Source organism: Urocampus carinirostris, chromosome 9, assembly GCF_059441175.1.
Source record: "Urocampus carinirostris isolate Australia breed hairy pipefish chromosome 9, RoL_Ucar_1.0, whole genome shotgun sequence".
NCBI lineage: Eukaryota > Metazoa > Chordata > Actinopteri > Syngnathiformes > Syngnathidae > Urocampus > Urocampus carinirostris.
The window spans coordinates 15,112,264-15,138,643 of NC_142357.1; the positions used below are offsets into that span (position 1 = coordinate 15,112,264).

General features: G+C 41.6%; 1 protein-coding gene and 1 long non-coding RNA gene across 3 annotated transcripts in view; one reads left to right on the forward strand and one right to left on the reverse strand.

The window, feature by feature from the left end:
• Positions 1-19,450, reverse strand: part of f8 (coagulation factor VIII, procoagulant component) — a 40,552-nt gene extending 21,102 nt beyond the window's left edge. Inside the window, exons 1-11 of the mRNA XM_088344620.1 lie at positions 19,222-19,450; positions 19,043-19,143; positions 16,844-16,966; positions 15,182-15,394; positions 10,750-10,929; positions 10,571-10,668; positions 8,704-8,824; positions 7,641-7,881; positions 3,777-3,924; positions 3,594-3,681; positions 2,130-2,341 (exon numbers count right to left, since the gene is read on the reverse strand). Of these exons, the coding sequence (XP_088200746.1) occupies positions 2,130-2,341; positions 3,594-3,681; positions 3,777-3,924; positions 7,641-7,881; positions 8,704-8,824; positions 10,571-10,668; positions 10,750-10,929; positions 15,182-15,394; positions 16,844-16,966; positions 19,043-19,143; positions 19,222-19,358 (1,662 nt within the window). The 5' untranslated portion in view covers positions 19,359-19,450. The remainder of the gene's footprint in view (positions 1-2,129; positions 2,342-3,593; positions 3,682-3,776; positions 3,925-7,640; positions 7,882-8,703; positions 8,825-10,570; positions 10,669-10,749; positions 10,930-15,181; positions 15,395-16,843; positions 16,967-19,042; positions 19,144-19,221) is intronic.
• Positions 201-15,257, forward strand: LOC148359395 (uncharacterized). Of its 2 annotated transcripts, none has more exons than XR_015851416.1 (3): positions 201-282; positions 8,708-8,789; positions 15,165-15,257. It is a non-coding gene; the product is annotated as an uncharacterized LOC148359395 (long non-coding RNA). The 2 variants fall into 2 exon arrangements; XR_015851417.1 differs by lacking the exon at positions 201-282 and adding an exon at positions 8,449-8,485.
• Positions 19,451-26,380: the final 6,930 nt, after the last annotated feature.

Below are 26,380 nucleotides of genomic sequence, written 5' to 3' on the forward strand. Positions count from 1 at the left end.
CCGGTAATTTATAAAAACAACTGAGAAGTATGAACAAAATGGCACCGAAAAGAAAATCATGATCTGCGGATTACAAGATGCAAATAGTGAAGTATGGAGCCGAAAAACAAAAAGAAAGTTTGGAGTAAGCGTCAGACTTTTAAGGGACAAGCAAAAAGCCAGGGTGACGATGAGCCTGACGTAAACGACGTAGAAGAGGACTGGGGCCGACGGGGGATCATCCGCCGTGACACCGAGGATAAAAATATCATTGGAGTTTGTGATTTGGAGTAAAACTAAAAGGTTGGCAAGCATGTTCTTAGTGCTAGAATTATCTGAATAACATTTAAACGTTGTTGCTGACATTACCAGCCATGTCAATCATGTAACGTTCATGTACATTACACTTATTCAGCCTGTCGCTCTCTATTTGAGTTTAATTTTCAATGACCTTTCAAGAAGACGTCAATCTTTTTTGTAATAGATTTCATCAAATACATTTACCCCCCAAAAGTGTCTGTAACAACGTCTGACCGGACGCCTGGGGCGTGCAGCTCTTACGTCGGGCGTACAACTTACAAAATGTTTGCTTTATCATTTTATTTATTAAATCTATGTTCGGTTTGGAAATTTCGGAATTTCGGTTCGTTTGGCAGTTTGCATACTCGGCAGCCAATCAGGAGCCTGCATCGAATAATTTCCTGCTTGCGGACGTTCCGGAGTGTTATAAGGTTGCGCATTTGCATATCATTGACGCACAGAGAACACAAGAAAAATGGATTAGCGGTTAGGAATCAAGCCAAAACCTCAGCCCCAGAAGAAATATTCAACAGAAGCGAAGAAAAGCCGTGAAAAATTGCTACCTATTAAAGACACTTGATAGGAACAAATTGAACTTGTCAACTTATGTTTTATTATAGCCTGTTTTGACAATTAAAACGTTGGTGTCATGACAATCACCTGTGCCCGCTTGTTTGGCGCCAGCTACCGCTGGCAACCTGATTGGTTCCCCGTCCTACTTAAGCTCAGTCCTTTCACTCGCCTGTTGTCAGTCCGTCAGCGAACCACTGTTTTCACAAGGCAAGCTTTTTTTACTCTGACTCCCGTCGGTCCCGTATTTGTCAACTGTTTTCCACTCGTCTGTTCCTGATTTCCCCGTTTGTCTCCTGCTACGACCTGTTTTTTGACCCCGACCGTGTTTCGATCTCCCGTCCCGGCTAACAACCCGTTGTTTTGACCCGACCACGTTCTGATCTTCCGTTCCAGCTAATGACCTGTTTTTCCATCTACTACGCTACGATCTGCCGCTCCGGAAGATCCACTTCCGTATTCGGAACACGTTCCGATCCCATGAGCGGTTTGCTTCCCGCTTCCAGAGAGCACCGGTTCGTGGGCGCTGCCTTTCCTCTATATTTCTATATTTTTTGTGATTAACGTTACCCATCAGGGTCCTACTTCTGTTCTGGTCGTGACAGTTGGACACGTACGCCTCATTTACATTAGCAACTGTGAACTTCCTCCATGTTAAGTGCATTTTATTTGGTCAATATCATCTTAGTTTTGTAATTACTGTATTTTTACGTTCAATTATTACTTGAATGAGTTTTTAGTGAACAGGAAAATGTGTTTCACAGCTATCTAGGGTTAACTTGGATGCCTTTGGGAGCCTGAGAACGAAGGACCTGGTTTTCAGTTATTCCATATGGTGATAATTCGCTCGAGATACAAGAAATTCTAGATACAAGCTCTATCAGAAGAATCTCTTATGTAGAGTTATCATTGTATAGAGAATAAGGAGAAACAATGAGGAATAGCGGGAGGCACGGCGGCGCAGTAGTTCTGAGGTCGAACTTCCTGTGTGGAGTTTGCATGTTCTTCCTGTGCTTGCGTGGGTTTCCTTCGGGCACGCCGGTTTCCTCCCACATTCCAAAAACATGCATGTTAGGTTAATTGGACGGTCTAAATTGTCCCTTGGTGTGAATGAGCGAGTGAATTGTCTGACCCTGTGTGCCCTGCGACTGGCTGGCAACCAGTTCAGGGTGTCCCCTGCCCACCGAAGATAGCTGGGATGGGCTCCAGCACCCTGCGACCCTACTGAAGATAAGCGGTGCGGATAATGGATGGATGGAATGAGGAAAAGCTCTTCTCACCAAGCGTCCTCTGGTGTCGATGGCTTTGGACTTGCAGACGAGCAAGATGCCCACCAGGCCTGAGGCCAAGTCCCTCTCCGGAGACACGGTGCTCTGGTAAAGCTGCGACAGGCATTCGGTGTCCTCCTCCAAGGGCCCGTCGTCCGTGGTTATCTCCCACACGTACGTGAAGGTCCCATTTGGGGGTACCTCCATTGAGCGCAAATTTTTTTCTGTAACGTTGACAGGTGTTGTTCTTAGATATTAGATTGACATCGGACATGGAGGACCAAACATGCCATATACAGAAATAATTGTATAAATAAATAAATAGTTGCAAATATGTGCGATAGAAAAAACACACATATAAATCATGTAATACTTACATTTATGACATAAATATAATTTGTTTTTTATGCTTTTTGTGATTTATTTTGTCGTTTATTTATGTTGTCATGTATTTTGTTGTATATTTTTAGTGTAGGGCAGCACGGCGGAGCAGTGGTTAGCGCTTGTGCGGCACAGTTCATGTCATGGGAACCTGTCGTGGGTTCAAATCCAGCTCCAGACTTCCTGTGCGGAGTTTGTATGTTCTCTCCGTGCTTGCGTGGGTTTCCTCCGGGCACTCCGGTTTCCTCCCACGTTCCAAAAACATGCATTTCAGGTGGATTGGCCGGTCCAAATTGTCCCTAGGTGTGAATGATCGAATGAGTTGTCTGTCCCTGTGTGTCCTGCAATTGGCTGGCGACCAGTTCAGGTTGTCCCCTGCCCGGAGATGGCTGGGATGGGCTCCAGCCCCCCCACGGCCCTACTGAGGATAAGCGGTATGGCTAATGAGATGAGATGAGATTTTTAGTGTATTTTGTCCTGTCTTGTCATTTACTTTGACTTTTTTTTCCAAGTACTTTGTCGCATACTTTGTCCTGGTTTTTGTCATGTATTTTGTCATATATCCAGTCTTTTAGTTTGTCATGTATTTTGTCGTGCATTTATAAATACGTCCATTTTGTCATTTATTTTGTCACCTTTTTGTCGTGTGTTTTGTTGTTAGTTTTATCTTATATTTTGTCATGTATTAGTCGTGTATTTTGTTGTGTATTTTGTCGTTTATTTTGTTGTGTATTTTATGAGGTACTGTTCGTATTTTGTAGTATATGTTGGGATTTATTTCGCTGTTTATTTTGTAGTGTATTCTGCTGTGTCATTTTTCCTATACCTTGTCATTTATTTAGTCATTTACTTTGTCGTGTATTTTAGCGTGTTTTTTTGTATATTTTTGTCATGTATTTTTAATAAATACATGACAAAATGCATAATTTTTTTAATAAATTTCCTTAATGTCATATATTCAGGTATTACGTGATCTATGTGTTCATCTATTTACATGGTATAGATTTGTAGGTATTTATTTATACATTCATTTTTAAATATGACAGGTTTGGTCTTTAGTAACCAGTGTTGGAAGTTTATCGTTTATTGCCTTACCATTCATAGCTGTCTCTAGTGGATAGATTTTAGTGAGGTCATTCGGGTAGATATTAAAAGGACGAGTGGCCAGGTTTTTGAATGTAATCTGTAAGCAGAATTCAAAATGATTTTAGGGAATGTACAAATACGGCAGATCTTTGGATAAAGCAAATCTTTCTTTCTGAAGGTTTGCAGACTTACGTGGATGTGATCACTGACTTTTCCTTTCAGCAGCGGACCCGGCAGCTTCCTATCTTTTTTTTTCCTCCGAGTGAAAGATTTGTCTGTATAGGCCACGTAAGCAACCTTTTTATATTTGTAGTCATGGCGATGAGGAGCGTCAGGATTTCTGCAGGTATTGAAAATCGAATTGAATGCTTTTCAATGCAATTTGTAACTCATACCGTGAATGGTCTCTCTATCTATCTATCTATCTATCTATCTATCTAAGCTGCGGCCGTCATCAATTGTGCACTGCCCAGACTGTCATGTCCAGCATGGTCGCCATAACAACCAGCTGGTCCCGCCCCTTGCCATCGGCTGTAACAGATTGTCTACATTGCGTGTGTGCTTCTTAAGGGCTGGTTTTGGGGACTGCCGGTTGCGAGATCATTATTCTTTTCTGCATTGCATTGTTCAGTTCTGTTTTGCTCTGTTCTGTTTTGTTTGACTCAGGGAAGACCTGTCATGCCCGTTTGTCTGAGTTAGTAACTTTAAGCCTGTTTTGTGAGCATTACCTAGTGTGAATTTCTGATTGCCTGTAAGTCTGTTTTTGTCCCTGCGTGTTGGACAACTTTTATTTTCTAAATAAAAGTAACTGATCGTTACGCAATTGAGTTCACACTTCCTGCCTCCCGGTCCGGTTCCTTGACAGAATGATCCAGCCACTCATGTGAACTCAGCGAACGATCCCAACCCAATTTGGGGAAGGTTGGAGGACGCCGTTTGGCAATTGCCCAGTGAGGTCGCCTTTCCTGTCCACTCGAGCCACGGCCCGCCCGTCGTGGCAATTGCTGTGCCTCGAGTGGGGTTTCCGGAAAGAGCTCCTATAGACAACGGCCCGCCTTCCGCAGCTCCTTTTCTGGCCGCGACGTCACCTTCCCTGCCCATTCGAACCACGGCCCCGCCCGTCGTGGCCATTGCTGTGCTTGAATGGGGTTCCGGGAGGATTTGGCGCCGAGCTGTCCAAAGCGCCTGTCGGCCTCAACGCCGCGCCTGTCGGCCGACCTTCCATTCCCTGCTACTGGTTTGACTCCCCTGCTTGCCTGTCTGACTCTCCTGCTTGCCTGTCTGATTCTCCTGCTGATCGCCTGTCTGATTCCCCTGCTGCTTGCCTGTCTGACTCCTGCTTACCTGCCTGACTCCCCTGCTTACCTGTCTGACTCCACGGATTGCCTGTCTGACTCCCCTGCTGATTGCCTGTCTGACTCCCCTGCTGATCGCCCGCCTGGCTCCCCTGATGATCGCCCGCCAGACTCCCCTGATGATCGCCCGTCGGACTCCCCTGCTGATCGCCTGCCTGACTCCCCTGCTGATCGCCTGTCCGACTCCCCTGATGATCGCCTGTCCGACTCCGCTGCCGACCCCCAGTCCGACCCCCCCCATGCCGAGTGCCAGTCCGACTGGTCCGACGCCGACAGCACCTGCCTCTCCCCGTTCCTGCGTGTTCGGAGGAGGGAGCGGGGTTACCCGTACCGGGAGCGTCGACCTATCCCGGGGTGCGAGGTATTTATTTTCTTTTGGGACCTCAGGAGCTGTCCCTTAAAGTGGGGGCTCTGTCATGTCCAGCATGGTCGCCATGACAACCAGCTGGTCCCGCCCCTTGGCACCAACTGTAACAGTCTAAATTGCGTGTGTGCCTCTTAAGGGCGGGTTTTGGGGTCTGCCGGTTGCGAGATCATTATTTTTTTACTGCATTGCATTGTTCGGTTCTGTTTTGCTCTGTTCTGTTTTGTTTGACTCAAGGAAGACCTGTCATGCCCGTTTGTCTGAGTTAGTAACTTTAAGCCTGTTTTGTGAGCATTACCTAGTCTGAATTTCTGATTGCCTGTAAGTCTGTTTTTGTTTTGTTTTTGTCCCTGCGTGTTGGACAACTTTTATTTTCTAAATAAAAGTAACTGATCGTTACGCAATTGAGTTCACACTTCCTGCCTCCTGGTCCGGTCCCTGACACAGACCTTCTCAGCACACAAGAAAATCTATTGAGCGCATAAAAATCAGGCCTGGAAATTGCAAAATTAACACCCTACAATATTCAGACAGAATCACAGTGCATGTTGGTAAAAACAATGTGGGTTTCCTCTGTGTGTTAGACGTGATATTTTGAAGTCAATATCAACACGAGATTGAGTAAACTAAAGTAAGAGCGCATGTGAGCTGGAGAGAGGAGGGTTGGGGTGGTGGCACTGTAAAAGCAGGGGCAGTTGTCATCGAGGAGATGGTCAATCTTTTTGCCAACACTCCTTCCACTAAAAAGTGTGATAAAATACAGTTCTGTATTTTGCAGCCAAAGAAAATAAATCCACAAAATCTTAGTATTATGTAACAAAAGATACTTGTAAAAGTTGTTGTAAAAACAACACGTTTGTGGGCCGTGCAACCCTTCCAATTGTACATTACCTAATTCATTATCGTGTAAAAATAATTTACCATTGCCAAAAACTCGGAAAAATTAGGCTTTATTTGATCTCAGGTTTTCAACACAGGCAGGAATGATGTTGCCCACTGTTGGTCTAAGCCAGGGGTCAGCAACCTTTTCGGTGAGGAGTGCCACTTTTAAATGTCCTTGTAAATCAGTGTGCCACCTCAAAATTAATGACTCGCACAACATTTTTTTATATCCAACAGAGCTGTCATTATACGTACACTAGTCCAAATATACAACATGGATAGACATTGAAATCGTATAACTGACCTATTTATTTAGCACTATTCTTGTTCATCAATAAACTAAAAAATGAATGTGAGCAACGCGTGGAAAGGCCTGTAGACATCCATGACTTCAACTTTTGACCACAATCAACCATTCTTCATCAACAATGAACTATAATCAAAAAACAAGTGATATGGTCAGCTACCATACTATTCACCAATTAAATCTTGTAACAGAAAATATCAAATTGAAACACGCACACACGCGTTCTGCCAGCCCCTCCTCTTGACGTTCAACACTTCTGGCTGACATGGGGATGTGTTTTATTGTTGTATTTGATTGTCTTTTTGTTAGGCAAGCTACCAAACAAAACCTCCGAGCTCAAAAAGAACGCTTCTTTAATATACCTGTAACTTGTTTGGACCTATTTTGGTTTTGACGAAGCGGACGTGGAACAGAAGAAAACGCCCTTTGCAGAAATTACTTTTGTGTTGTCGCTAGGTCCAGAGGAAACACAAGTCATTCGTACCAGCACCTTAAAAATCATCACAGCATGTAAAAACGATTACAAGTAAAAGGTGAAGAAGGTGCATCTACAATTGGACTGGGAGGCAAAGAAACCTCCATCAAAGCGGCATTTGCGATTTTCACGCCATACAAAAAAAGTTCGCTAGGGCACAAAGAAATCACAAATGCTGTGACTCTAGCTAAAATTATCTAATAGTGTTCTAGTGTTGGGGGTTCGTTGGGCCCTAGTGATACTCTGGGGAGCCAAGGGAACGCCAGCCTGCAAAGATTTTGGGAACCATTGGATTAGAATAACGCCAAGTTGCCTAATTGTTCTGTCTTAAGCGCACTGTATTTGTTTTCCCACATCTTAAGCTTTCCCCTCTGTCCCTCAGTTTTGTTTGTCCCAATATTATGTTGTATTCAATTTTCATCCGTAGATTTGTGATAAACTATTTTGATATTTCGAGTGTTTGTGTCTTAATTAAAGTACAAAGTAGCCTACATCGTGAAATACGTCTTTGTGTATAGAATCACACTTTGGACTATGTGATTTGATCTCAAGGTTCTTCAATTTTCCTGATTAAAATATCCTCAAAAAGAACTGCTGTGGTGCTCCAATGGCAAGATGAATTTAAGACAAACATTAAGTTTGACTCTTTAACCTAACACGTTACAAGTGTTACCTGTTGGAGGCGGCGGCCAGGTGAGGCGCGTAGTCCCAGGTCAGCTCCTCAGCTGCAATGTAATGTCTCCATATTTTGTAGTGCCTTCTCCAGCTGGAACCACCCAGCGCCCGCGGGCTCGGGTTTTGAAAATTTACTGTATTGAAATAGTCCTCATCAAACGCGTCGTAATCTTCTTCGTTAACCTTGCGAGTATCGGGCCCCGGGCAGTTCTCCACTTTGAATGTTGCTTTCATGCCATCTGAGTGTGGATAACGGGGGATTACCATATTTTCCGGACTACGAAAAAAAAAAAAAAATTGGCCCAAAATTTGAAAGTGCGCCTCAAAACCTTATATACCAAAAATACTGGTGCATAAAATTGGAAATGTATTCAGTATTTATTCGTGTGCGTAAGTACACAGGGTTTTATGGTATACTACCATATTTTGCAATGATTGATCATTCAAAAACATTGCTGTTTAAAATCGCAAAACCATACAGTATGCAATGGGAATGTTACCACAAGACCACCGATGATACAGATGACATATGAAAGACATTCACTTTTAACATCACACTGTGTTACGGTGCCCGAATGGAAGAAACAGAAATTTGTCATGAAAGATACAAATAAACGCAATGTCTGATTCATCATCAGGTAGAGTGACCAAAGAGTTGTTTCCATCATTTTTTTTTTTTTTGCAATTATTAATACTTTCTGTTTTCTCCATTCTGGCACTGTAAAAATAGTGTGATAATGAGATTAAATCTCATGCCTTTACATATAAACGTATGAACCCCTGGTGCTCTCACCGCCGTGACCAGGGTTTGATTCCCATCGCACACAATGTATTGAGATTGAGGTCAGTAAAATTTTTAACTAACCAATGATTTCCTTTAAATCACAGATAAATATGCTAGCTTTTACTGTATTTTTAATTTCATGTGCCTTATTCCAGTGTACTTTATAGATTATAAAATCACAAAGGGCTATTTTCTAGGGGTGCGCCTTATAACTTGTGCAGAAAATCAATCATTCTGGCTCATGTGGGTGAATTTGATGTTAACCGGCAAGTCTTACCCAGGCGGTGCGCATGTATTCGGCAGCTGATGAGGAATTGGCCTACGTTGCCTGGCTTCATTTCGGCTGTGACAAACGTCATCGGGGTCAGTTCTAAAGTCACTTTACGATGTTTCATTACCTGGAACATGCAGGACATAAAAATAAATCTTATGACATGAGTGACAATAAAATATCATAAAAAGTTTTATGTATACAAACAAACAAGCTGTATTTAAAATCAAACATGTAAAACTTGAAAATACGGTATGGTTAAACTCTTTGTTATTGGTACACAAAAAAATAAGCATCAACTCTCAACAAATATTTAACAGTTGTTTTTCACAGGGCAGCCACCCATCATTAATACTCTCATACAACATTGTGCCACACGAAAAGGTAGACATTTAATGATGTAGATCAGTGGTGTCAAACATACAGCCCGCAGGCCGTATAAGACACGAGACAATGCTGACAAGCACAAGTGTCTTGCATCTTTTTAAATCCTTTTTTATTGAGCATTTGATTGTTTTAATGTAAACTTTGTAACAAAGCAAAAGGTTGCATGTTCAATTCCCGGCTCCTCTGAGTTAAATGTCAAAGGCTCCTTGGGCAAGACACTGAAACCCCTCAGGCAATTAGTCCAAATATTATTTTACTTAAAATCGAAGTCACAGATTGGATTAAAAACAATAGATTCAAAAAAGGCACCTGTGTGTCTTTGCAGGAGTTTAAAGAAGTTTCAGCCCTTTTCTGTTATAGAATCTAACTGTAAAGTTCCGAAATTAAGATTTATTTGGAAAAAAACTCTTTGAAAATAAGACGAAGACTTTTGAATCGTTTGCACTTAAATTAGTGTTCATATGGTATTTCTGTCACTTTCCAGTTTGCTTGAGTTTCCCTGACTTACATAAACTATAGTGGAAATGAATTCAGTATTTCTTTTTACAAATGCAAAGTTGATAAACACTGTGTATTATTTGTTAGATAGATAGATAGATAGATAGATAGATAGATAGATAGATAGATAGATAGATAGATAGATAGATAGATAGATAGATAGATAGATAGATAGATAGATAGATAGATAGATAGATAGATAGATAGATGGATAGATAGATAGATAGATAGATAGATAGATAGATAGATAGATAGATAGATAGATAGATAGATAGATAGATAGATAGATAGATAGATAGATAGATAGATAGATAGATAGATAGATAGATAGATAGATAGATAGATAGATAGATAGATAGATAGATAGATAGATAGATAGATAGATAGATAGATAGATACTTTTTTCATCCCTGCAGGGAAATTCACAATTGCAACATCCATTGCAGCCTGGTCCTCCTGGAAGGGGGATTACCTCATGTGCGGTCCCTTCTCAAGGTTACTTCATTTTCCTGATGTTGAGGTTTTTGAGTTTTTCTTTGCCCTCATGTAGGTTTTAGATCAGGGCTGGGTGTAATAATAATTTGTGGTTTGCAATAATCTGTGGTCTGTGTAGCCCTTTGAGACTCTTTGTGATTAAGGACAAATAAACATGACTTGACTTGACTTTGTACTTTGGATCCCTTAACCACACAGGTGGCTACCATTACTTGTGGTGTGTCTTGGGCAATTACAGCTGGTGGCGCTCATCCCTATCCAGGCCAACGAATGTTACCACCCGGACCTTTTGCATGGTAGGCGAATGAGCTAACCACGGCACTACAGAAACAACACTGCAAGAGAATAAATCTTAGTGAAGGAAAACTATATTGAGGGGGGAAAAAAACCCAATAATAGTTTATCAAACAAATAACAGCTCCTCCGCAAAAAAGACACAGTATCCTTAATACAATATTGTCAAGCGATAAATATATACATATATTAACTGCACCTTCAGAGTGTGATCCTGGAACTGGATCGAGTGGATCTCCGGTGTGGTGCCGACTCCGATCAGATGCCAGAATACATGTTTTTGGCACATGGTCAAACCTGGGTGAGCAAACCCAACCATTACGGACCGCAGTAACCACTGAAAAAGCAGCATTGTGTCTTTTCTGTGTTGGCACCCACCGGGCAAAGTAGAGTTGACAAAGCCATTGATGGTGTGATATTCTTTGCTGTTGTTGCTTGGAACAATTTCCCTGCCCCATTTGGTCCTCAGCTCCCCATACCAGGTCTTGCTCTCGTCAAAAACGGCAAAAAACAGCACGAAGCTTTTGCTAAATCTCTGGTTGTCCCTGATGAATGCGCCTAGAGAGGCATAAAATTAAACAAACAAGACTAATTGGCTTTGGATTACAGTGATCCCTCGTTTATCGTGAGGGTTAGGTTCATAATGAAACTTTGATGTAATTGTTATACAGTAGAACCTCGGTTTTCGAAGGCCTCTCAGTTCGAATAAATCGGTGTTCGACCAAAAATTTCAAGAAATTCTTGCTTCGCTGTTTGGTCAAAAATTCGGAGTTCGAACGCCGGTAATGCGTGAGTGCGTATGCTAGAGTGTGATGCTGAGCGGCGTACGGGTGTAGATGGTGTAGATCGCCCCCACCCCTCGTGACCAACTGTTATCACGTGCGCACTTGCCTCTTTTTGCTTTCGCTTTTAATATCGGTGAACGGAGTGCTTTAGCCCCTAACTATGCCTCCGAAGAAGGTCGGTGCAAGCAGGACAGGTGAAAAAAGAAAATTTGTTCGTACAACTATTGCCTTTAAGAAAGAAATAATGGCTAAATATGAAAGAGGTGTGCGAGTTTCCGATCTTGCTAGGGAATACAGCATGCGCCTTCTGCTGACCACTACAAAGATAAGAAATCCTATTCATAATTCTTTTCTTTATCTTTTGTTAGCGTAATCTTTCGTACGGAAGATTACGATATCGCGAACGTACGATTAGCCTGGGTTAGCTTATGGTAAACATTCAGGGTGTTGGAACGGATTAAAACGATTAACATTATATTTAATGGGAAAAATGATTTCGGTGATCGAACAAATCGGTTCTCGAACAGGGTTGTGGAACGGATTATGGTCGAGAACCGAGGTTCCACTGTATAGAGTTTTCTCTTAATAACGCCAAATTGTGCGGAAATTTGAAAGTACGCCTTATAATTCGGTGTGCCTTGCGGAAAAAAATTGTGCATCCATCCATTTCCTGTACTTCTTATCCTCACTAGGGCCACGGGGGTGCTGGAACCCATCACAGCCATCTTCAGGCAATGGGTAGCGGACACTGAACTGGTTTCCAGCCAGTCACAGGGCACAAAGACAGAAAACTCACTTGCCCAGTCACACCTAGTGACAATTTGGACCAGATAACAATCACCAGGGCACTATGAATATATATGAGTAGGAAAAGGCATAGGTCTTATCTCATTATCATGCTATTTCTTATTTTTTACCAATCCAAATGTTCAAGAAATGAGAAAATAGAAAATGATTAAAAATCAGTATAAAATTTGGTTTCACTTGTTCTTAGATCAAACTAGCGTTGTTGAATATGTGCAGCCATGCGTTTTTTTAACCTTTCAACATAAAATAATTACTTCCCACCATGCCTTTCTCTATATTAAGCTCAGAATCTCCACTTCATAAAGACTTTCCGAGTTTGCTGTACATCGCTGTATTTTAGTGGTCCCCGACCTTTTTTCGTACCATGGACCAGTTTAAAACCTGACAATATGATCCGAGCCCGGCTCAATAATAACATTAACAACTGTGACTGGCACTGTGACTAAAAATAGTGTGGTGATGACACAAAGCCTAAGGACTTTTTGTGTGTACTTAGTTTGTATAGTTTTTAGTCTAGTGAACACTTGTGAAAATTTTACTAATGGATTCCTTGCAAATATGAAATAAATAAGGATCATTTACTGTAACCAGTTTTCAGATTACATTCATAATAGTGGAGAAAATCATGTGGCTTCATGATACAATGTACAGGTATGTAGCAACTCACTTCGAAGGAGGAAGGATGTATGTGGTAAATACTACAGTAACCTGTGAATAACGCAATCGCGGAACCACCGTTTTTTGACTGCTGACCACATCTGTCTCACTCATTGTATCGCAATTTCTTTCTCAATTTTTTTCAAACACTTTCTTGTTTCTAATTGTCATGGGATGTTTTATGTCTTGATGTTCCAATTTCTGTCAGCCAAGGTACCTCTGGAATAATTATGTTGACAGTGGACCCTTAAACCTGTCAACTCATGTTTTATGTGACTATGCTCATATCTCGAATCACTTGTTTCGCAAATGATCGTAAACTACAGTGGAACCTCGGTTTTCGAACGCCTCTCAGTTCGAACAAATCGGTGTCCGACCAAAAATTTCGAGAAATTCTTGCTTCGCTGTTTGGTCAAAAAATCGGAGTTCGGACGCCAGTAATGCGCGAGTGCGTATGCTAGGGTGCGATGCTGAGCGGCGTACGGGTGTTTTAGCCCCTAATTATGCCTCCGAAGAAAGTCAGTGCAAGCAGCAAAGTTGCTACAGGTGAAAAAAGAAAAGTAGTGCGTACAACTATTGCATTTAAGAAAGAAATAATTGCCAAATATGAAGGAGGTGTGTGAGCGCCTTCTGCTGACCACCACAAAGGTAAGAAATCCTATTCATAAGATTACGATAACGCGAACGTAGGATTAGCCTGGGTTAGCTTTATGTGGGTGTTGGAACGGAGCCCAACTGTCAGGGTGTTGGAACTGAGCCCCCTTTCCAATGAACCGCTCACCACTTGTTGTGGAGACCCGGGTGCTAAAAGACTTGTAAATGACCTGATTTTTTTATTTTTACACGTTCATGTTAGCGTAATCTTTCATACGGAAGATTACGATAACGCGAACGTGTGATTAGCCTGGGTTAGCTTTATGTTTACGTTAAACGTTCATGGTAAACATTCAGTGTGTTGGAACGGATTAAAACGATTTACATTATTTTTAATGGGAAAAAGGATTTCCGTGATCGAACAAATCGGTTTTCGAACAGGGTTCTGGAACGGATTATGGTCGAGAACCGAGGTTCCACTGTACTTCAAACGATGAAAATGCCAACCTCCTGAAAGCACTAAAATGTCTTATATGGTATTAATTACTTATAACAATAATAAACAATTTATCCAACTGTTATAATTCTAATGAATCAATCATTTTTGTCACACTTTAATTAATTATTACATCTTGGTCCAAGAAAATATTAGAATAGAATATAGAATAGAATAGAATAGAATAGAATAGAATAGAATAGAATAGAATTGACTTTTATTGTCATTCTTTGTAACTATGCACACAGAACGAAATGTCGATACACCTGACCCGTACAGTTAAACTGTAACGAGCCAATTGACTTATTTTGGAATTTCGTTGCCCATAAATGTGTTTGGACTATTTTTCATTGCATTATTTATGTGATGCACTATATTTTCATTGTACTGTTGTCAACATGCACTTAAAAATTAGGCCTGTCTCCAAGCACTACCTTGTAAATATCTAAAAAAAGAGCCTGTTTAACCTGAGAATTATACATGATACATGTATAGATTTTCTTGGGGTGTTCCTCAAGGGCCAATCTTGGGGCTTTCCTTTATGTATTTATCCACCCTAACTTGTTTCTATTTCATTTTCATGTTTTAAGTCTTTTTTACATGTTTATCCTGGAGTGCCAGGCCTAATCTCGCTGTATACAATGATTGTTATCATTGCCAATAAAGACAATTCTGACAATTCTATCATCATGTCTGAGGAGGTGAAATTTCCTACTTTGTCAATATTTTTGTATATTTATACATTACACATTTATACATTTTATTAGAATGTTTCTAAAGGGTCAATCCTTGGACTCTTGTTTTATGGGCTCAACATGCTTTATTTTATTTATTCATGTATCCTAACATTCTTTTTAACTTTTTTTCCTCTTATGGCTTTTATTAGATGTTTATTCCGGAGTGCCATGTCTAATCTCGTTGAAAACAATGTTCACTACTTTACTAGTTTCCAAAATTTAATTGTAATATATGAAGGCAGAGAGGAGAAAATGTATAGATTTGAATATGTGAAATTTAGAGTTACAGATTTCCCTGCCTTTTGCAACTTGAATTATGTCCACCGCCTTCAATGGCATTCCTGGTTATTGTTGTTAAAATCCACTTGAGAAATGAAATGAAATGATCTGCATTTATATAGCGCTTTTCAAGTCAAGACTTCCCAAAGCGCTTTACAGCGTGCTTCACATTTCTCAATAGCAGCCGTGCAGCCATGTAAGGCGCTAACCTGCTTATTGGGGGTATTAGGGGTTCAGTGTCTTACCCAAGGACACTTCGACATGTAACACGGAGGAGCCGGGATTCGAACTGCGATCTCTTGATCCCAAGACGAGTGCTCTACCTCCTGAGCCACTGCCACCGTAGTATAATGACTCAAGCAAGAAGACGAATTATCCATCCGCTTTCCACAATTCTTATTTTCTCTAACAGTTTGTTGTTCTAACTCAAAAACACAGACCAGACATGCACTGACTTGATCGGCAGATGAGCAGGGCACCAATGAGGCCGGAGTTGACGTCACGGACGGGGTCCACTTGGGACGAATACGAGTAGGTAAGACACTCGGGATCATTTAGTGTCGGTCCATCGGCACCGCTGATGTCCCACACGTATTTGTGGTACTTCCCGGGAGAAACGGCATCGTCCTCCTTCTCTTTGCCTGCTGTGGAGTCGTCGTAACCAGCTCCTGTTTTTGAGGAAATTAGAAAAAAAAATACAGTGATCCACCAAAACAAATCTTACAATCTTGCTCCAGAGTTCAGATTGCCGGAGGTGGTTTACGATAAAGTCCACCGTGGGACGTCATCCTGTGGCAGGAAGACACCAGGCGCTTTCAGGGAAATGACACCGGGCCGCGGTGCATCATGGCTGAATTTTGGACGTGAACTTTTGACTGATAGTAAGGAGATGATTGTCAACGGCTTTTTCCGAAAAATGAGGAGGATAGTGTGTTGTTTTATTGTTTAACTCAATTGCTACACTTAAAATGAACTTGTAACTTGTGTCCCTTTCAGTGACATTAATTGAAGTTGGTTTCTGGTGAGGGACAGTTAGATTTACATTTAAATCAACCTACATCTTCATTAGTTAAGGAAGACAGATATACTGGGAGTCTTAAATAATTGTATGAACTCTTTCACATTATATAGCCAATAAATATTTTTTTCTACTTCAGATTTGATGTAGGAGTAATGTATTATCTTAAAGGAGCTGTACTGAATTGGAAACTCTATGGCTCACTGCAACCCTCTCCTGGCTTAAATTCATTATTGCAGCCTCGGTCAGCTCATTTATAATGCACGTGCGAGTATGTGCATTTCTTAAACGCACTCAGTTTAACTGTTTTTTTCCCAGCTTTTTGGGGGTATGGTTTGGCGTTTGGACTGTATTTGAAAACATCTTACTTTTACTATGTTCATGCTACGCAGAAAACTGATGATGAGCATAAAGTTACTAACCAACCTCCCCTCCTCTCCCCTTTCCTTCTACTTAATATGTTGCGCATCCTAAACAGTGTAAAGAAATAAAAGCAGATAGGCAGGGTGGAAAAACGGCTCTTTGAATTCAGTTAGGTATTGTTAACACATACTTAATAGAGGAAATATTTCAATTTGAATTTTTTTAAGCACGCCTTAGACGGGTCACCCCAGCTATAAATTTTAATGTGCTGCTCCTTTTGATATTAAAGCATGAATGTATACGTAATCCTCCATTGTGAAAAAAGGTCCATGGAACAGGAAAATAATTACTGAATGACCTGACTTGCTGTTATCTTGCTAATACTATCACTAATTCTATTGTTTGGGGCTTAGGTGTGCGCCAAATTGGTCTCATCATCGCCCTCTGCCATGAGGCAAGAGAATTGCGTGCCTCACTCTGCATCTGCAAACGCCGATAACAGAAATACGTCACATACTAATTGTACTAATAATATTCATAATATAATGTGACAATTAAGCAATTTTGAAAAATAAAATCCAAAAATTGCAAAGTCAAATGAGAAATTACTTTAACACTCCTTAAATATAACCACTTAAAACAGTTTGAATGTTATATTTTCACCTGCCTCCCCTGACTTCATGTCACTGGTCCTGGTTCTATTGCTTAACCATCTTGTTCAGTTCTAGTTCATTACCTTCATACTGCTTCCAGTACGTGATTCCAACAGGGCTGATACTGTAAGGCTGTTTTGCCAAGTTCTTGAAGTGAACCACCACACTTTCACCAGGCTGAGTCACAATCACCGGACCTTGAATACCTGCGAGTGAGAAAACGCAACCAAGACCATGAAGAGACCCTCAAACATCGGACGGATTTGAAATAATGTCATGCGCTTGGAATGTGTTGCCATCCAGTTGTGAAGTCATAGAATGCAAGAGCAAACACTTTTTGTAGATGACAAAACCAATCACTGAATTATTATCAAAGTTATTCTCTGTCCGCTTTTAATAGTCATGTTTATTTGTATAGCCCTTAACCACAAGGAGCCTCAAAGGTCTGCACAGACCACAGACTATTGCAAACTACAGACTTATTACACCATCCTCTGATCTAAAACCTACATGAGGGCAAGGAAAAACTCAAAAACATTAGCATGAGGAAATGAAGAAGGGACCGCACATAAGGTAATCCCCTTTCCAGGATGATCAGGTTGCAATAGATGTAGCATTAACATTACATAGATTGCAAACAAATGTAGGTCATTAATAACTTATAGTGGTGGTTATATTCTTGTCGTCATTATTGATATTTGTTTCGACACATATTCAAGAGCTTCTGCCGTCAGTTATGGCTCTTACTCTGTCGGGGAAGCAGAAAGTAAGCAGCCATAGCATACTTGCCAACCCTTTGTCATAAAAAAGAGGCAGATTTCACTGCACACTGTATTTCTAGATAGATAGATAGATAGATAGATAGATAGATAGATAGATAGATACTTTGTTCATCCCCGAAGGGAAATTCACATTTCCAGCAGCATCCCTGAGCTGAGAACAATCGAGAACAATCGAAAATATGCCCAAAACACAATCCATTTCCAGAATTTGAAAAAAAAAAAAAAAAAACGGTTGTTTAAAACCAAAATTGGCAGCCTTTTCCAAATCTAATGCGATCGTTGGAGCGGTCATTCGCTCACAAAGACTTGTTTTTGCTTTGAAATTAAGCAGCCGTAGACTGAAAAAAAAAACCTTTAGCAGTTTTTAAGGGAGGGAAACACGAAAGATAGTAGTGTGGATGAGTAAGCTTTAGGTAAGATGTAGCGCAATATATGAAATGTAAATAAAGATCACCTGATGTACAGTACAGTTTTAAAGATTCACACTAATATAGAAGAACTGGTTTGCATATTTTTACAATTAGTAGCTTTTTAATATACCGTAAACGGTTAGTTCACCACTCGGTAGAGCTAAATTGTAGATTATGGGTGGTTGAACTTTAGAGTCACGGGTCATATGTCATCGGGTTATAAATTGTGAAATTTACAAATAGATGTATTATAAAAACTTAAAGTAAAAGTGAAGTGATATACAGTACAGTATCTCCCTTTTAAAGAACTCAATTCGATCATTTGCATTTAAAAGGAGCTATTTAATTAAATTTGATCAATCTGGATAAATAAAATTAATGATAAAAAAAAGTCAATAAAAATGCATCCAGCTGTTTGACTCTTCACCGTGAGCTCAATGAAAATTATCGTTTTTATGGGAGCTCACAAATATGATAAGGGTCCAAAACAACACATTTGTATTCGTAATACTTTTTCTAAACAATTGTTAGCATAATTTTTGTACCCTTTTCATTTGGAAAGCTGTCTGTAGCACCCAGGTAGTAGTTTGTCCTGCCCTGCCCTAGATACTCACTGTCCCTTTAAGGTCAATTCTTTTAAAGAGAGCACATAGGAGTCGACAAAGTTCTTTTATCAACAAAAACAGGAAAGCCACAAGAGATACAACGCGTATTGTTCGATGAGATACTTGTTTCAAAAACAAAATATTTTTTCACAGTGATTTAGGATGCAATATCAGTATTGTCACACGCCGCTGCTTATCAATGCCAAGGTCCGGCGCATCTCTAAAGGTTTGGGTAACGCTTTACTCAAAACAACGGCGACCAGATGATGGAGGTGTTGTATCTGATCAGGCGACATCTCCTGCTATCATGAAAACCGTTAATATCTTTTTCATAACATCACCCCAAAAAACGACCTCGAGAAAGATGGGCGCTTCCAGGCTGTACTTGCTCAGCAATGACCTCAAATAATAGTGACCTGACGACCCTGGCCGAGAGAGAGGTAAACTACAAAAGCCATATTTTATTGTTTGCTTGTTTTACTAACCTTCCCAAGGTTGTCTCGGTTTGAGGACGGTGTACGTGGAGTCCGTGTACTCCCTGTAAACCGCTTTGATGTATTTCTGAGGTGAATCTTTTGGTAACCACCTGAAAGCAAACTCAAATGTAGCTTCTAAAATGTAAAGCCTCGCTCAACTATTCCAAATCAAACATTCATCCACTCACCTTTGGTCACTGTCTTCCACACTAAGATAGTCCCAGCCAATTTCCACGGCAGCGATGAAATACTCCCTCACGGTTTTGCTCTCACGGCCGCTAAAAGCGCACAACAGCAGCAGCAGACGCAAAAGTGAGCGCGCCATTATCAATTTTTGTGCGCAGTTGCGCGCAACTCGGATGAATTTTGTGCGCGTTTCCCCTTAAGTGGGAGCAAATATAGCAAAAGTGCGCCGGTGGGTGGGCAGAAAAAAGGCTGCACGGACTTAGTGTTTGTGCTTGTGTAGGGGGGTGAGCGAAAAGGACGAGGAAACGTTTTTTTTTTTAATCTGGTGTGGTGGAAAACACGTCCAAGTCCAGGGTGCACTCATGCGTGTTGTCACAGCTGGTGGTAACGTGATAAGTAATATTGTCGTTTTATTGTGAAAGAAAGCAACAATTATTAAAGTAAAAGCCGGTGATCTTTTTGAGATTATAGTGTATTTAATTTGAAGTTTTTGTAGTGAAAGAAGAAATATTACATTATTACGAATTAATTATTATTAAGCCTATCGAGTACAGACTCTAATGGCTGTGTATCAATCAGAAACAAGAAATTCATTGAATGGTAATTTTCCATTAAGTTAAAACAGTAGACTAGTAGAGTAATGAAGTAGAACAGGAAATGATTTATTGCAATTGTACATGTCAATTTTAATTCAAATAGTCGTCGGTCAATAAATGTATATTCATTTTACATAACATGAGATTCACCAATAGAGGGAGCTGACGTGATTTTCTGACATCTTGCTGCTACAGGTACCCCCCAAAACTTTGTGAAATGCTGGCCCACAAAATGAGATGAAAAGTGGTGTGGTTTGGTCACCTTGAATCTCCCTGGTTTGCATTCTTCCCTGTGACTTGTAGCACTACACCATGGGCGTAACCAGCCTGTTCAAACGCACGCACCCTAAAAAATTATAGCATTTTAAAAACTCTCTTTTCCCTAATAAAGGACAGGGTAGGTTTAAATATAATGAATAACACTAGTTAAAATATAAACAAGTAAAGCAAAACAAAAACAGTGTCATAATTTGATTAAAAAAGTAAGATTCTATTGATAAAAATGGCCTTAAAATGAGCATTATTGATAAAAATGGCCTGACAGTATGCCACAAAAGTGAGTACCGCCCTCACATTTCTGCAGAGATTTCATTTCAATGTTCAATAGTAGATCACTTTGACACAATGAAAAAAGGTATGTAAACAAAGGCCGTGGTTTACTGGAAATATATACTCTGGTCTTATAAGGCAAAGATTAATTTATTTGAAGCATGTATGGCAGCAACCAGGTAAGGAGTACAAATATGTTTGTGTCGTGCTTAATGTCAGGCATATTGTTGGGAATGTCATGGTTTGGGGCTGCATAAGTGCAAATTAAATTGGGGAGTTGCATTTCATTAAGGGAAACACAAAATCAGAGAGTTATCCCCTCCCTCCAGAAATTGGGTCGCAGGGCAATTTTCCAGCCTGATAATGATCCCAAATACACTTCTAAGATGACCAGAGCTTGTCTAAAGAGGCTCAGGGTAAAGGGAATGGACCGGCCAAGCATGTCTCCCAATCTAAACCCAATTGAACATCTTTTGGGCAACCTCAAGTGGAAGATGGGGAAGCAAAACATCTTGAATATCCCCCACTCAGTCATGGGTTTATGGAGGAGTGGAAGAGCATTCCAGCGGCAATTTGTGAGGCTCTGGTGAAAGTCATTGCCAGGAGGATGAAAGTGGTTCTGCCAAATCATGGGGGCCCAAAAAAATATTGAACTTGAGGAAATTTTACTTAATGGTGTACTCACTTTTTTTGACAAGGGGTTTAGCTACCAATGGCAAAACTTCGAGTTTTTTTGAGGCCGTAATTAAATGTACACTGCTATGTAAGCTTTGCACAGACTATCTTTCATTGTGTCAAAGCGATGTTTCTTCAATTTTGTTCAATTAAACATTATGATGAAATCCTGGCAGAAATATGAGGGGTGTGTCACGGTCGCCATGACGACCAGTATGCCACGCCCCCGAACTCAAGCTGAAGCAGATCAGCTGATTGCTGTTCTGCTATTTAAGGCTGGATTTTGGGTTTGGCGGGTGCTGGTTCATTACTCATTATTCACAATCCCGGTCTGTTATGCCTTGTCCTGTTTTAGTCTGTTATGCCTTGTCCTGTTGAGTTCGTGCCGGAGGAACTCTGTATTGTTCTGTTTTGCCTCGGAGTATTGGGCGACTTTTATTTTATTAAATAAAACCTATGGATCGTCAACGCATTTGAGTTCTCCCTTCATGCCTCCTGCCTCCGTTCTGGTCCGGTCACCTTCCACGCCACCACGTCTCGTGACAGAATGAACCAGCCAACAAATAGAACTCAGCGAACGATCCCAGCGCGACTTGGGAGAGCTGGAGAGCGCAGTTCGGCAGGCGCCTACTGAGTTGGCCTTCCCTGCCCGTTCGAACCACGGCCCCGCCCGTCGTGGCCCTTGCTGTGCCTCGAATGGGGTCCCGGGAAGAATTGACGCCTGCCTGTTCGACTCTCATGCCTGCCTGCCCGACTCCCATGCCGATTGCCTGCTATTCCGTCTCCCCTGCGTGCCAGCCCGACTCCGACTCTGCTGCCCGTCGGGCCGACTCCGCTGCCCGTCGGGCCGACTCCGACTCCGCTGCCCGTCGGGCCGACTCCGACTCCGCTGCCTGCCAGGCCAGCCCGACTCCGCTCCTCCTGTTTTGCCGGTTCTGATTTTGACTCTCATGTCTTGTCTGTTCTGATTTTGACTCTCTCATGTCTTGTCTGTTTTGATTTTGACTCTCTCATGTCTTGTCTGTTTTGATTTTGACCCTCTCATGTCTTTTCTGTTTTGATTTTGACCCTCTCATGTCTTGCCTGTTCTGATTCCGCCTGTCCTGTCTGAATCGCCACTTCTGAACCTGAACCCCTGAGCCTGACTCTTCTGAATCTGACCCCCCTGAGTGCGACTCTTCTGAATCTGACCCCCCTGAGTGCGACTCTTCTGCATCGGCTTGACCTGAGTGCGACTCTTCTGCATCGGCCTGACCTGAGTGCGACTCTTCTGCATCGGCCTGACCTGAGTGCGACTCTTCTGCATCGGCCTGACCTGAGTGCGACTCTTCTGCATCGGCCTGACCTGAGTGCGACTCTTCTGCATCGGCCTGTCCTGAGTGCGACTCTTCTGCATCGGCCTGTCCTGAGTGCGACTCTTCTGCATCGGCCTGTCCTGAGTGCGACTCTTCTGCATCGGCCTGTCCTGAGTGCGACTCTTCTGCATCGGCCTGTCCTGTTTATCTGTCCTGTTCTCGTCGGTTCTACCTGTCTGTCATCCCCTGTCCAGTTGGCCACCAGACCCCCCCTGCCGAGCGCCGATTCCGATCCGCCCGACGCAGATGGCGCCTGCCTCTCCCCGTTCCTGCGTGTTCGGAGGAGGGAGCAGGGTTGCCCCAATCGCGATCGTCAACATTCCGGGGCGCGAGGTAGTAATTTTTTCTTTTTTGGGACCTCGGGAGCTGTCCCTTAAGAGGGGGGCTCTGTCACGGTCGCCATGACGACCAGTATGCCACGCCCCCGAACTCAAGCTGAAGCAGATCAGCTGATTGCTGTTCTGCTATTTAAGGCTGGATTTTGGGTTTGGCGGGTGCTGGTTCATTACTCATTATTCACAATCCCGGTCTGTTATGCCTTGTCCTGTTTTAGTCTGTTATGCCTTGTCCTGTTGAGTTCGTGCCGGAGGAACTCTGTATTGTTCTGTTTTGCCTCGGAGTATTGGGCGACTTTTATTTTATTAAATAAAACCTATGGATCGTCAACGCATTTGAGTTCTCCCTTCATGCCTCCTGCCTCCGTTCTGGTCCGGTCACCTTCCACGCCACCACGTCTCGTGACAGGTGTACACACTTTTATGATATAATGAACATATTGTTTTCATACTCGTTTTTACATTACTTTCACCTACAGAGCTGAAAAATATTGCAACTGGTATATCAGAGTGAATAAAGGGGATTCTCAGATCTTGAAAAAAATAAAACAAAAAATATTATATTAATAAATCCCAGCAGCATTCCAGAGCGCAGGTAGAAAGTGCTTCTTGGACAACGTTATCACCTATTAGGACGGCAAGCAACAAAGTAGCGATCATCAATAATTTTATTGTCAAAATTTGGTAAAATTATAACTGTTTGACAACAATCAACTGATTTAGTGATTCAAATATACATAGATATGGCCCAATGGCTTCATAAAGTTCATGCAATATTGATATATGTTAATGGCACGGAAAAGTATTGAACTAGTTTTTTTTTAAAACCAGTTGCACCATTTAGAGGAGAAAAATGAACACACCCCAACTATTTGGACAACGATTTGGAGTCGGGGGCCGCATGTAACATGTTATACTCCTTTTTAAATAGTTTTATCAAATTGGTTTTGAACCGACCACAACTTAAGCGAAATAGTATTTTAGGTCCCTGTTTTAAGCACTTCATTTGTTAATTGATTTTGACTTTTTACTGAAGTTTTTTTCCCTTTTTTTTTAGTATTTCTGAAGTCTGATTTTTATCTAAGTTATGTCGTTTTTTTGTAATGTTACTGTGGTTTTATTTTTGTAATACTTTTTTTGTATTTCTAAAGTAATTTTGTGTACCGGGGTAGTATTTCTATAGGAGTATTTTTTTTAATATTTCTGTCGTACTTTTGTTGTAATTCCAAAATAGATTTTTTGGTCGTATATATGTAGTATTTTTGCAGTATTTTTGTATTATTACAGTAGTTTTATGGTTGTAGTATTATTAGTGTTACTGAAGTATTATGTTTTTAGTATTTTTGTACTATTCTATATAACAATTTTTGTTGTATATCTGTAGTATTTCTGTGATATATTTGTAGTACAGTGTTACTGTAGTTTTATTTTTGTAGTATTTTTGTGTGTGTAGGCAGCACGGCGGATCAGTGGTTAGCGCATGTGCGGCACAGTTCATGTCATGGGAACCTCCTGCGTGGGTTCAAATCCAGCTCCAGACTTCCTGTGCGGAGTTTGTATGTTCTTCTCGTGCTTGCGTGGGTTTCCTCCGGGCACTCCGGTTTCCTCCCACATTCCAAAAACATGCATTTCAGGTGAATTGGCCGGTCCAAATTGTCCCTAGGTGTGAATGAGCGAGTGAGTTGTCTGTCCCTGTGTGCCCTTCAATTGGCTGGCAACCAGTTCAGGGTGTCCCCTGCCCACTGCCCGATGATTGCTGGGATGGGCTCCAGCACCCCCGCGACCCTACTGAGGATAAGCGGTGCGGCTGATGATGATGATGATGAGTATTTTTGTGTTATACAGGGGAATTTCTGTAGTATCGCTATAGGTGTAATTTGCAGTATTCCTGTTGTAAACATCTTGTAGTAGTATTTTTGCAGTAATATTTTTCCAGGAGTTTTTTAAATTATGGTATTATGTATTTATATTTTATTAGAATTTTAGTAGAAGTATAATTGATGTTGTCATGATTGCCAAAATGAAGGCACCTGGGGCAATCGTCTGGCGTGCAGGAGCTCGCTCTCTGATTGGCTGGCACTCCCCTCTTAAGCTGTCAGCACCCAGAGGGGAGTGTCAGATCGTACTTGTGTCTCTCTGTGTGTTTCGCCAGATTACCAGTACCAAAGACTTCTCATGCTTGATTCCTGCCTGCCTCCTGTTTCGACCTGTTTCTGTCCCATATTTGCAATCTACTTTTCTGCCCTGGCCACCGACCTGTCCGCTAAGGGCCCGGTCACACAGCCGTTTGCGTCTGTATCGCGGGTAAAATTTTGCGATTTTTTTTTTTTTTGCCCGTGGTTGCCCGCGATGGAAAATGCGCAAAATTGGCCAACCCGCTGTTCATCGGTGGTATGCCCGCAAAACAGACGCCGGCGACTGTTCCGCTTCCTCATCGCGTAATTTCCGCGTCATTTCCGCGTGTGGACCACGGGTATAAAAGCTGCCGAGCCGGTGTTGTGCCGAGAAATGCATCCCTGCCGAGATTTGCATCCCCTGGCTACTATAACCACTTTGACCTGGTTTTATCTCACTTTTATATCACTTTTCAGGAATGTAATAGCGGACATATAACCAAAACCACTTTGTCTTGCATTTGTTGGGAACCGTTCCGTCTTTGTATTTGTTGTTAATGTAATCGAACGGTAATGCACACCGTTTATAAATCACTTTTGAGCAGGTAACATGTTTATTTTGCCCTTTTCTATTCAAATCGCTTGTATTGAAACTGTTATGGACTCTACCATAAAGCTTATTTCAGCATAATAAGCTTTATGGTAGAGTGCATAACAGTTCTCAAAAGTGATTTATATACGGTGTGCATTACCGTTCGATTACATTCACAACAAATACAAAGACAGAATGGTTTAAATTGTATACATTCCCAACAAATGCAAGTTGAAGTGCTTTTGGTTATATCTTCGCCATCACATTCTCAAAAAATGATATAAAAGTGAGATAAAACGAAGTAAAAGTGGTTATAGTAGCGAGGGGATGCAAATCTCGGCATGGGATGCATTTTTCGGCACAACTCCGGGCTCTAGAAATCATAACCGCTCAAGACACAGTCCCGTGAAGATCAAGATTTCAAGCTATGGCACTGAAGAAGCCAATATGTTATTCTTGTAATAGTTTTTCATTTTTATTTTATTATCTTGTTATGAAATGAAAAGAAATGTCAAGAAATAAAAATGGATTAAGACGAGGTCACTACGGTGATGGGGATCCATGTTCACCCCTTGACGTCTCGAGCACAACTGACGTGCGCTCGGCAAATCGAGCTGTATATACGCGGAGAAAGGCGTTTGACCGTCACACGCGTTACACACGCTAATTCACGTGATAACACCGCGATACAGGCGCAGAACAAACGTGCTATGACCGTGCTCCACCCACGATTACCCGCTAAAATTTCGCGTCCTACCCGCGTGTAACCACGCCCTGGCCGCGGCCGTAGCACGTCGTTCCGTGTCTGTATCGCGTCATTACCTCTTGTGTACCACGTGTGCCGCCCGCGGATACACATGGTCTAAAGTTTTGAGCAGCGCAAAACTTTTTCGCGCGGCCAACCGCGTGTGAATTTCCGACCGCGTGTAAAGCACTGCTGTATCT